Here is a 12949-nt window from a genome sequence, read left to right on the forward strand (position 1 = left end):
CACACACACACACACACACACACACACACACACACACACACACACACACACACACACACACTTACTTCAGACCAGCGTGTTGCAGGTACTGCATGTTAAATAGTTTGACTTAATGAGCCGGTGTCCAGTGCCAGACAACATGAAGCCTGTGTCCTCCAGGGACGCCATGTTTTACTGAACCCAAAACCCATTTGGCTTCACCAGCACATTAAACAAAACCTCCCGGGTTGATCTTCCCCAGGAGGAGAATGTTGATCTGTTCTGGGTCTTCTCTCCGTCTGCGGCGTCACAGACACACATTTGTTTTTGTAGAGTATGCTGCGATCAGATCTATGCTGCACCAGTTGAAATGCAAGTTGCATCCTGTGCAAATGGATAAAATGTATTTCAGAAGACCCTCAGATATTTGTTCGCCAGATGTAAAAATAAAAAAACACATCAACGCCAACAGTCTCCGTTTTGTTACAAGCTTCTTTCGGGTTAAATGCCCCAAATCCCCTCTCCACTTTGAGTAAACAGTGATGGAAGAAGTGCTGATACCCTGCTCCTAGTCAAGTCCTCCAGCCCAGTCAACTTTCCACTCAACTCAAAGTACTTCATAGGCTCGGCACGCACAACAAGTACACGTTAGATTTGCCTTATTTTACTGCGAGGAGGCATTCCAACCTGAATGTTTGGACGTCTGGGGGTGAAGGTGGAGGCATACGACGTAAGAACCACCATGTCCCAGAACACCACATGTCGTTCCTACCGCTACCACTAGGGGACGCAGGGCGATTCTCTGGAACCTACTTCCAGAGCGAGTTGCTGGAAACAGAAGAAAACAGCGAAACAAACACGGCGGCGGTGAAAAGCACAAACGTGACGGCGAGAGGAGTCGGCTGCAGCTGTGGTGGATTTAACGATGGAAACAAGAAAAAAGGAAAAGGAGGTTGAAGTCCCTCCCCCGACCCAACAGCATCTGGACCAATCACCAGCAGGGAGCTCTCAGAGCCAGAAAACGACAAAACACAAAAGTTCACATCGGGGGCTTCACGAAAATACAGAAAGAACCCAAATCACCGCCTCCTTTTGTTCTTCTCCAGTTCTGAAAACATCTTTTCGGCCAAAAAGTTTGACCAATTTGTTAAGATGGCTCCACCTTTCGGCTCAAAGCGTTTCTGGTTCAGTTCCTCTTTCTCAAATCATTTTCCTGTCAAAAGGATAGAGATCAGAAATGAACCCAGATGGTATGACTTGTATGGAAAAAGCCTTTTTGTGATTCTAAACATGGCCGTAGACCTCGATGGGCGTCCTCGTCGGTCTGGAAATCAATCCCACGGCTGATTCCTTTAGATTGGCCGCTATGATCACAGCGGAACGGACCTCGACAAGGAAGGAGCGGTCAACCCAGGCGGCACCGCCTCCTCCTCCCACTGGGATCAGCCGGTCCCGAAAACGTCTTCCTACCCTGGAAGCGACGAAAACGACCTGGTGGCGATCTCACACAGGAGGAGTCTCAAGCCTTAAAGTTCTGTAAATAACTGTAAAGACGCAGTTCTGTGCAGGACTGGACGCATTCCACACATGCTGCACTCAAAATCTAAACGAAACACAAAAAAAACACAAACCCAAGTTTTGCCAAACAGTGCCAATAGAACACATTTAGCTCGGAATTGGGGAATACCTGCTGGGAACTATCGGTGTCCGAGTTACCTCTCTACCTGTCAGAACAATTCTGACCAGCAAACAAAGTTGGTTGCTTAGCAACATCCGAAGGTTTATGTTTAAGTGACGATTGTCAACGTATTCTCCGGCAAACGTTTATTATTTTTTTTATTCAGTTCTGTTGTTTGTATAATGCGTTACAAACCTGCCAAAGAACAAAGAACAAAGAACAAAGAACAAAGAACACCACCAGCACAAAAATCGGGGCAGTGCACAGACACCTGCATACATGGAAAGGTGACGCAAGTTAGTTCACGCGCTACAGACGCAGAAAGTACAAACTGGCTTTTAGATCCAATCACGAGCACACACACGCACACACACACACACACACACACACACACACACACACACACACACACACACGCACACGCACACGCGCACACACACACACACACACACACGGGCGTCTTGCTCGGCGTGATCTTAAAATGCAGCAGGACTGCTGATGTCAGCTGCTGAGTCTGCTCCGTGTGCTGCTGGTGGCAACGAAGCAGGTGGAGCTACACACCTGTGTGATGAAAGAGTTGGACTCAAGGTGTGGAAATTTCTGTTTATCTCCAAAAAATGGCTGAGGAGGGCGGCGGCGGCGGCGGCGGCATCATGTTGAATAACGTTGGAGAGGAAGGAGCTCAGAGGAAGTGAAGGCTTCAAAAAGGAAATCCATGGCAATAAAAGAGCAGGTGAAGCCTCTTCCTGGTTGATGTGCTGGGAGCTGTGCGTGTGATAACGCAGCTCAGCTGGGTGCGAAGGCCGCTTCATGGTCGCCGCGGCGCCCTTTAGTGCGCACGCCATAAATGACGTCATGGCGGCGCCGCCTGCGTTTCAAGTCATTCAAGAAGGACGCCTCCCGGAGGGAGGTCCTGCCGAGCGGGCGGCGGGTGCAGGCGTCACAAGAATTACCAGACGGTGTCGAATCCACGGAAGGAGAGAGCACTGCCTCCGTCCAGAGGTTTGGACTAGTTTAGAAAGTCTTCTTTGTCATGTTTACACCTTGATTACTTTGATGAAGTATATTTTCCAGCTACTTGGTCATGTTACTTGATGACTTTTTGTTTGATCAGGGACTGGATATATAAAACCGCTCATCAATGATACATGAGGTACACACCGTAGTATGTACCTCAAATATTTACTCTTGTCCTATTTTATTGTAAATTGTAATCAGGATCTGCATGAGCATCATCTGCAGGAACAAAACTGGACACGCAAACAGAAGCTTGATCCTGAAGGGCAGAGGCTAGTCCTAGTATGGTAGTAGTAGTAGTAGTATTATGCTAGTGGTAGTAGTAGTAGTAGTAGTATTTTGGTAGTCACAGTATGGTAGTAGTAGTATCGTAGTCGTCATATGGTTGATATAGCATGGTAGTCATCGTATGGTAGTAGTAGTAGTAGTATGGTAGTAGTAGTATGGTTGTAGTAGTATTACTTCTACTACTACTACCACCATAATACTACAACCATTCTACTACGATATACTATATAGTAGTAGTATGATAGTAGTAGCAGCAGTACATACTATATACTACTACCACCATACTACTACAACCATACTAGTACTATATACTATATTGTAGTGGTAGTAGTATGGTAGTCCTAGCATGGTAGTAGTAGTATGGGAGTCATAGTATGGCAGTCGTAGTATGGTAGTCGTAGTATGGCAGTCGTAGTATGGTAGTCGTAGTATGGTTGTAGTTGTATGGTTGTAGTAGTATGGTAGTGGTAGTATGGTTTTAGTAGTATGGTTGAAATAGTTGGGTGGGATAGCATGTAGTTATGTGGTTGTAGTATGTAGTAGTAGCAGCATGTACTTGTGTAGTAGTAGTATGGTACTAGTATGGTAGTGGTAGTAGTGTAGTAATATGTAGTATGTAATGATAGTAGTACGTAATGATAGTAGTAGTAGTAGTAGCAGTACTTAATAATAGTAATAGTAATACTTAATGACAGTAGTAGCAGTACTTAATGATAGTAGTAGTACTTAATGACAGTAGTAGTAGTAGTACCTAATGATAGTAGTAGTACTTAATGATAGTAGTAGTAGTACTTAATGACAGTAGAAGCAGTACTTAATGACAGGAGTCGTAGTACTTAATGATAGTGGTAGAAGTACTTAATGATAGTAGTAGCGGTACTTAATGACAGTAGTGGTAGTACTTAATGATAGTGGCAGTACTTAATGACAGTAGTAGTAGTAATTAATGATAGTAGTAGTAGTATTTAATGACAGTAGTAGTAGTACTTAATGATAGTGGTAGAAGTACTTAATGATAGTAGTAGCGGTACTTAATGACAGTAGTGGTAGTACGTAATGATAGTGTCAGTACTTAATGACAGTAGTAGTATTAATTAATGATAGTAGTAGTACTTAATGACAGTAGTAGTAGTAGTAGTACTTAATGATAGTAGTAGCCGTACTTAATGATAGCAGTACTTAATGACAGTAGTAGTACTTAATGATAGTAGTAGCAGTACTTAATGATAGTAGTAGTAGTACTTAATGACAGTAGTAGCAGTACTTAATGACAGTAGTCGTAGTACTTAATGACAGTAGTGGTAGTACTTAATGATAGCAGTAGCAGTACTTAATGACAGTAGTAGCAGTACTTAATGACAGTAGTGGTAGTACTTAATGATAGTGGCAGTACTTAATGACAGTAGTAGTAGTAATTAATGATAGTAGTAGTAGTATTTAATGCAAGTAGTAGTAGTAGTAGTACTTAATGATAGTGGTAGAAGTACTTAATGATAGTAGTAGCGGTACTTAATGACAGTAGTGGTAGTACTTAATGATAGTAGTGGTAGTACTTAATGACAGTAGTAGTATTAATTAATGATAGTAGTAGTACTTAATGACAGTAGTAGTAGTAGTAGTAGTAGTAGTAGTACTTAATGATAGTAGTAGCAGTACTTTATGATAGCAGTAGCAGTACTTAATGACAGTAGTAGTACTTAATGACAGTAGTAGTAGTAGTACTTAATGATAGTAGTAGCAGTACTTAATGATAGTAGTAGTACATAATGACAGTAGCAGTACTTAATGATAGTAGTAGTACATAATGACAGTAGCAGTACTTAATGACAGTAGTAGCAGTACATTATGGTAGTAGTAGTAGTAGTACTTAGTGATAGTAGTAGCACTACTTAATGATAGCAGTAGCAGTACTTAATGACAGTAGTAGTACTTAATGACAGTAGTAGTAGTAGCAGTACTTAATGATAGTAGTAGTACATAATGACAGTAGCAGTACTTAATGACAGTAGTAGCAGTACATTATGATAGTAGTAGTAGTAGTACTTAGTGATAGTAGTAGCACTACTTAATGATAGCAGTAGCAGTACTTAATGACAGTAGTAGTACTTAATGACAGTAGTGGTAGTACTTAATGATAGTAGTGGTAGTACTTAATGACAGTAGTAGTATTAATTAATGATAGTAGTAGTACTTAATGACAGTAGTAGTAGTAGTAGTAGTAGTAGTACTTAATGATAGTAGTAGCAGTACTTTATGATAGCAGTAGCAGTACTTAATGACAGTAGTAGTACTTAATGACAGTAGTAGTAGTAGTACTTAATGATAGTAGTAGCAGTACTTAATGATAGTAGTAGTACATAATGACAGTAGCAGTACTTAATGATAGTAGTAGTACATAATGACAGTAGCAGTACTTAATGACAGTAGTAGCAGTACATTATGGTAGTAGTAGTAGTAGTACTTAGTGATAGTAGTAGCACTACTTAATGATAGCAGTAGCAGTACTTAATGACAGTAGTAGTACTTAATGACAGTAGTAGTAGTAGCAGTACTTAATGATAGTAGTAGTACATAATGACAGTAGCAGTACTTAATGACAGTAGTAGCAGTACATTATGATAGTAGTAGTAGTAGTACTTAGTGATAGTAGTAGCACTACTTAATGATAGCAGTAGCAGTACTTAATGACAGTAGTAGTACTTAATGACAGTAGTAGTAGTAGCAGTACTTAATGATAGTAGTAGTACATAATGACAGTAGCAGTACTTAATGACAGTAGTAGCAGTACATTATGATAGTAGTAGTAGTAGTAGTAGTACTTAGTGATAGTAGTAGCACTACTTAATGATAGCAGTAGCAGTACTTAATGACAGTAGTAGTACTTAATGACAGTAGTAGTAGTAGCAGTACTTAATGATAGTAGTAGTACATAATGACAGTAGCAGTACTTAATGACAGTAGTAGCAGTACATTATGGTAGTAGTAGTAGTAGTACTTAGTGATAGTAGTAGCACTACTTAATGATAGCAGTAGCAGTACTTAATGACAGTAGTAGTACTTAATGACAGTAGTAGTAGTAGCAGTACTTAATGATAGTAGTAGTACATAATGACAGTAGCAGTACTTAATGACAGTAGTAGCAGTACATTATGATAGTAGTAGTAGTAGTACTTAGTGATAGTAGTAGCACTACTTAATGATAGCAGTAGCAGTACTTAATGACAGTAGTAGTACTTAATGACAGTAGTAGTAGTAGCAGCAGTACTTAATGATAGTAGTAGTACATAATGACAGTAGCAGTACTTAATGACAGTAGTAGCAGTACATTATGATAGTAGTAGTAGTAGTACTTAGTGATAGTAGCACATGGAGTACTCCAGTATTAAAGCAGTAAATCACTGGTTCTCACTCCCTTCGGAAGACATCGGAGGATTAGCTTCACGGAGCTAATGCTAGCCCCTCCACACAGGTTTGCTCGCCGTGAACAAGGCGTGACGTCACATCTGACCGATCGATCCTCGAGGTGATTGATTATCGGCGGCTGATCGCTGCGCTTCTCCGATCGATCCCGACACGTCACAGCGTCCGTGCTGCGTTCAAGTCAAACGGAGCCCATGACGCCTTCAAGACGACAGCAAGACGTGGGAACTCGAGGCTTCCCCGAGGCGACCAGCTTGAGACGCGTGACAAGGGCTGTGCAGGTTCCATGAACTCAATGCTGCCAAACTAAATTAACCCCACACAGAAACCCGTCACTCGATTCAATACGTCATCATCATCATCCGCGGTGTATTTTCCTGTTGGGAAGGAAGATTTTACCTGCACCAGTGACGCCACGACGAGCAGAGTTGTCAATCATCCAGAAGATCAACTGGAAAAACGCCCAAATTCACGTGTAGTATCCAACTTGAACGCCGCATCGAGCGCCCTCCCTCAGGTGGAGTTTAATATTTACCCACTCTCCCGTGTGACGCGAACGCAGCATAATGCGGGAGGAGGAGCCGAGACCAAAGCAATCAAGCACAGAGCCGCAGCGATGGAGGCCCCAGGGCAGTGAATCGATGAGCTACAAGCAGGAGTTTAGTTTGAGAATCTAGAGTTTTGCTCTGATATGTTGATTTAAAAAAACAAACAAAAAAGAGATTTCTCTCCTCTGGGCTATTATGGGATGTTGGATGCAGATAGTTTGTATTTGTGACTCAGTGGAAACATGGAAACTAGCGATGCTCATCCGATGCTCGTCCGTGCAGCAGGGCAGGCAGTGGAGCAGAAGCTGCTACTTGATCAAACTAGAGGCAAAACTGAAAAACAACCATTTGATATAAAAAGAAAACACATCGTTGATATCAACAATTTCAAAGCGCTTCCCTTTGCTTTCAATGCAGAATTGTGACGTCTAAAGTTGTATTGTTGATATCAACAATTGGAATTATTGATCAATAATTTACTTCTTGATATCAATAATTCTATTGCATCTTTGATGTGAAACCTGAAATATCAATATAAAAAGTGGAATTGTTGATATCAACGAAAAAACCTTGAATATCAATTCAATTCACACTGTGCATTGAAAGCAATGGGAAGCGGTTGAAAGTTCCTGAAATCATCCATTTGAATTGTTGAAATCATCCATGTGTTTTATTTCTCTATCCGGTGGTAGATTCATAACTAGTTGAGACAGATTTACAACTAGTTTGAGCAGTGAAGACACTTGGGGGCGGCTTGCCGTGCACACACACTCACACACAACTACAGTGGAGAAGTGAGGCACACCACCTCCATGTTCTCCATCCTGGGAGTCCACAACAACCATGTCGTCATGACAACAAACATGTTGACATGACAGCCACCGTGGTGTCGTGCCAACGACCGTGTTGTCGCGACAACGACCATGATGTCGCGGCAACGACCATGATGTCGCGACAACGGCCATGTTGCCGTGACAATGACCATGTTGTCATGACAACCTTTGTCTTAATTCTGCCTCCATTTCAAGTTCAAGAGATTATTTGTCACACACATATACATACAGTCATACGATTACGCACAATAAGCTCAATGAGCTCTAAAAATACTAACAACCCTAAATAGTACTGAAAGGTGTGTAGCCGACACCAGCTCTCGCCGGCGTCCAGGGCAACAAGGTTTCGCACTGTCATTGCCGTACTTCCCCAAACGCTCATTTCTTAATCAAGATGTAGGTTTAAATGGCGGTAAAGCGTGGGCGCCACAGGTTGGGACATCGGCGAGGGGAAGTTGCCGTTGCTTATCCAGACCTCATCACAACGTGTCGACGTGTTGCGGCTGTTTCCACGGCGACCCATCAGCCTACGACAACACTGCGCCCTCTTCCGCCTCCCCGACGACGCGCTCCTTCCCCTCGTGGGCGGCACCCACCTGCTTTCCGCTGCCGGTGGAGCTGGGGGAGCGGGTGGAGCCTGTTGAGCTTGGCTCCGAGCGGCGCCACGTTCTGTTTGGCCCCCGCTGCCGCCGGGCCCCCAGGGAGGGGGCGGTACCTGCTGAGCCACTCGAAGTTGGGGACGCGTGAGGGAGCCTTGCAGACGTCTGGAAGAGTCAACACAAGAAGCACAAGCAGCAAACAAAGCACACGTCACACTGGAGCCTGAACATTTCTAGTGATCAGCTGATTGATTGATTGATTGATTGATTGATTGATTGATTGTCAGCTGTTCAAAGGAGTTAAAAGATGACCAGTAGTTAAAAAGATGACTAGTGGTTAAAAAGATGACCAGTAGTTAAAAAGATGACCAGTGGTTAAAAAGATGACCAGTAGTTAAAAAGATGACTACGGGTTAAAAAGATGACTAGTGGTTAAAAAGATGACCAGTAGTTAAAAAGATGACTAGTGGTTAAAAAGATGACCAGTAGTTAAAAAGATGACTAGTGGTTAAAAATATGACTAGTGGTTAAAAAGATGACCAGTGGTTAAAAAGATGACTAGTGGTTAAAAAGATGACCAGTAGTTAAAAAGATGACTAGTGGTTAAAAAGATGACTAGTGGTTAAAAAGATGACCAGTGGTTAAAAAGATGACTAGTGGTTAAAAAGATGACCAGTAGTTAAAAAGATGACTAGTGGTTAAAAAGATGACTAGGGGTTAAAAAGATAACCGGGGGTTAAAAAGATGACTAGTGGTTAAAAAGATGACTAGGGGTTAAAAAGATGACCAGTAGTTAAAAAGATGACCAGTAGTTAAAAGATGACTAGTGGTTAAAAAGATGACCAGTAGTTAAAAAGATGACTAGTGGTTAAAAAGATGACCAGTAGTTAAAAAGATGACCAGTAGTTAAAAGATGACTAGTGGTTAAAAAGATGACTAGTGGTTAAAAAGATGACCAGTAGTTAAAAAGATGACTAGTGGTTAAAAAGATGACTAGTAGTTAAAAAGATGACTAGTGGTTAAAAAGATGACCAGTAGTTAAAAAGATGACTAGTGGTTAAAAAGATGACCAGTAGTTAAAAAGATGACTAGTAGTTAAAAAGATGACCAGTAGTTAAAAAGATGACTACGGGTTAAAAAGATGACTAGTGGTTAAAAAGATGACCAGTAGTTAAAAAGATGACTAGTGGTTAAAAAGATGACCAGTAGTTAAAAAGATGACTAGTGGTTAAAAATATGACTAGTGGTTAAAAAGATGACCAGTGGTTAAAAAGATGACTAGTGGTTAAAAAGATGACCAGTAGTTAAAAAGATGACTAGTGGTTAAAAAGATGACTAGTGGTTAAAAAGATGACCAGTGGTTAAAAAGATGACTAGTGGTTAAAAAGATGACCAGTAGTTAAAAAGATGACTAGTGGTTAAAAAGATGACTAGGGGTTAAAAAGATAACCGGGGGTTAAAAAGATGACTAGTGGTTAAAAAGATGACTAGGGGTTAAAAAGATGACCAGTAGTTAAAAAGATGACCAGTAGTTAAAAGATGACTAGTGGTTAAAAAGATGACCAGTAGTTAAAAAGATGACTAGTGGTTAAAAAGATGACCAGTAGTTAAAAAGATGACCAGTAGTTAAAAGATGACTAGTGGTTAAAAAGATGACTACGGGTTAAAAAGATGACTAGTGGTTAAAAAGATGACTACGGGTTAAAAAGATGACTAGTGGTTAAAAAGATGACCAGTGGTTAAAAAGATGACTAGTGGTTAAAAAGATGACTAGTAGTTAAAAAGATGACTAGTGGTTAAAAAGATGACCAGTAGTTAAAAAGATGACTAGTGGTTAAAAAGATGACTAGTGGTTAAAAAGATGACTAGTGGTTAAAAAGATGACTAGTGGTTAAAAAGATGACCAGTGGTTAAAAAGATGACTAGTGGTTAAAAAGATGACCAGTAGTTAAAAAGATGACCAGTGGTTAAAAAGATGACCAGTGGTTAAAAAGATGACTAGTGGTTAAAAAGATGACTAGGGGTTAAAAAGATAACCGGGGGTTAAAAAGATGACTAGTGGTTAAAAAGATGACTAGGGGTTAAAAAGATGACTAGTTGTTAAAAAAATGACCAGTAGTTAAAAAGATGACTAGTGGTTAAAAAGATGACCAGTAGTTAAAAAGATGACTAGTGGTTAAAAAGATGACCAGTAGTTAAAAAGATGACCAGTAGTTAAAAAGATGACTAGTGGTTAAAAAGATGACCACTAGTTAAAAAGATGACTAGTGGTTAAAAAGATGACCAGTAGTTAAAAAGATGACTAGTAGTTAAAAAGATGACCAGTAGTTAAAAAGATGACCAGTAGTTAAAAAGATGACTAGTGGTTAAAAAGATGACTAGTAGTTGAAAAGATGACTAGTGGTTAAAAAGATGACCAGTAGTTAAAAAGATGACTAGTGGTTAAAAAGATGGCCAGTAGTTAAAAAGGTGACTAGTGGTTTAAAAGATGACCAGTGGTTAAAAAGATGAATAGTGGTTAAAAAGATGACCAGTAGTTAAAAATATGACTAGTGGTTAAAAAGATGACTAGTGGTTAAAAAGATGAATAGTGGTTAAAAAGATGACCAGTAGTTAAAAAGATGACTAGTGGTTAAAAAGATGACCAGTAGTTGAAAAGATGACTAGTGGTTAAAAAGATGACCAGGAGTTAAAAAGATGGCCAGTAGTTAAAAAGATGACTAGTGGTTTAAAAGATGACCAGTGGTTAAAAAGATGAATAGTGGTTAAAAAGATGACCAGTAGTTAAAAATATGACTAGTGGTTAAAAAGATGACCAGTGGTTAAAAAGATGACCAGTAGTTAAAAAGATGACTAGTGGTTAAAAAGATGACCAGTAGTTGAAAAGATGACTAGTGGTTAAAAAGATGACCAGTAGTTAAAAAGATGACTAGTGGTTAAAAAGATGACTAGTGGTTAAAAAGATGACCAGTGGTTAAAAAGATGACTAGTTATTAAAAAGATGACCAGTAGTTAAAAAGATGACCAGTAGTTAAAAAGATGACTAGTGGTTAAAAAGATGACCAGTAGTTAAAAAGATGACTAGTGGTTAAAAAGATGACCAGTAGTTAAAAAGATGACCAGTAGTTAAAAAGATGACTTGTGGTTAAAAAGATGACTAGTGGTTAAAAAGATGACCAGTGGTTAAAAAGATGACCAGTAGTTAAAAAGATGAGTAGTGGTTAAAAAGATGACTAGTGGTTAAAAAGATGACCAGTGGTTAAAAAGATGACTAGTGGTGAAAAAGATGACTAGTAGTTAAAAAGATGACTAGTGGTTAAAAAGATGACTAGTAGTTAAAAAGATGACCAGTGGTTAAAAAGAAGACCAGTAGTTAAAAATATGACTAGTAGTTAAAAATATGACTAGTGGTTAAAAAGATGACTAGTGGTTAAAAAGATGACCAGTAGTTAAAAAGATGACTAGTGGTTAAAAATATGACTAGTAGTTAAAAAGATGACTAGTGGTTAAAAAGATGACTAGTGGTTAAAAAGATGACCAGTGGTTAAAAAGATGACTAGTGGTTAAAAAGATGACCAGTAGTTAAAAAGATGACTAGTGGTTAAAAAGATGACTAGTAGTTAAAAAGATGACTAGTGGTTAAAAAGATGACTAGTGGTTAAAAAGATGACCACTAGTTAAAAAGATGACCAGTAGTTAAAAAGATGACTAGTAGTTAAAAAGATAACTAGTAGTTAAAAATATGACTAGTGGTTAAAAAGATGACTAGTAGTTAAAAAGATGACTAGTGGTTAAAAAGATGACTAGTAGTTAAAAAGATGACTAGTAGTTAAAAAGATGACTAGTAGTTAAAAAGATGACTAGTAGTTAAAAAGATAACTAGTAGTTAAAAAGATGACTAGTAGTTAAAAAGATAACTAGTAGTTAAAAAGATGACTAGTAGTTAAAAAGATGACTAGTAGTTAAAAAGATGACTAGTAGTTAAAAAGATGACTAGTAGTTCCTGGCTGGTGAAGCCTGGTCGCACTGTGCACGGTGTCACCGTCGTAGGAAAGAAGTTTTAAAGAACATTCTTTGTGAAAGGAGCTTGACAATGAGAACAAACACCAACACCTCCACCTCCAGGCAGAGAGGTGGAGGTGGAGGGGGATGTGTTTAGTGACCTCCACCTCCAGGCAGAGAGGTGGAGGTGGAGGGGGATGCGTTTAGTGACCTCCACCTTGGACATGACGTGACAGAAAAGAAGTTGAACGTTCCCTCTTCTGTGACCTGGCTCCTGATTGGCCCTTTTCCTTCTAGTGCCAAAGAGACTTTATCATGAAGAGGAAGAGGAAGAGGAGGAGGACCACACCACCTCGACCACATCACACCAGCTCCACCACATCACACCACCTCGTCTTTGAAAGTCTTTTGGTGTATCCCCATGAAAAAATCGTAACCGTATGATGCTGTCAGCAGAAAGTCTTTGAAAGTCTTTGAAAGTCTTTGAAAGCCTCGCAGTGTAACCCCGTCACCAGTGCAGTTATGTCCTCAGTGTGTGTGAATGAAGAATCTCCGCCTCCATCTCTTTGTCGCCCGCTGCTCCTC

General features: G+C 39.9%; 1 protein-coding gene across 7 annotated transcripts in view; it reads right to left on the bottom strand.

The window, feature by feature from the left end:
* inpp5b (inositol polyphosphate-5-phosphatase B) overlaps positions 1 to 12949 on the bottom strand; it is a 35264-nt gene that overhangs the window by 17811 nt on the left and 4504 nt on the right. For 3 of the 7 annotated variants that reach the window (XM_080005942.1, XM_080005943.1, XM_080005944.1), the window contains one exon: positions 8360 to 8527. In XM_080005942.1, the coding sequence (XP_079862068.1) occupies positions 8360 to 8527 (168 nt within the window). Of the gene's footprint in view, positions 1 to 666; positions 808 to 2218; positions 2267 to 6312; positions 6540 to 6781; positions 6891 to 8359; positions 8528 to 12949 lie in introns of those variants that run through there. The other 4 variants (XM_080005947.1, XM_080005945.1, XM_080005946.1 and 1 more) reach the window with 4 other exon arrangements.

Source organism: Zeus faber (assembly GCF_960531495.2).
Source record: "Zeus faber genome assembly, chromosome: 8".
In the NCBI taxonomy this organism is placed as follows: domain Eukaryota; kingdom Metazoa; phylum Chordata; class Actinopteri; order Zeiformes; family Zeidae; genus Zeus; species Zeus faber.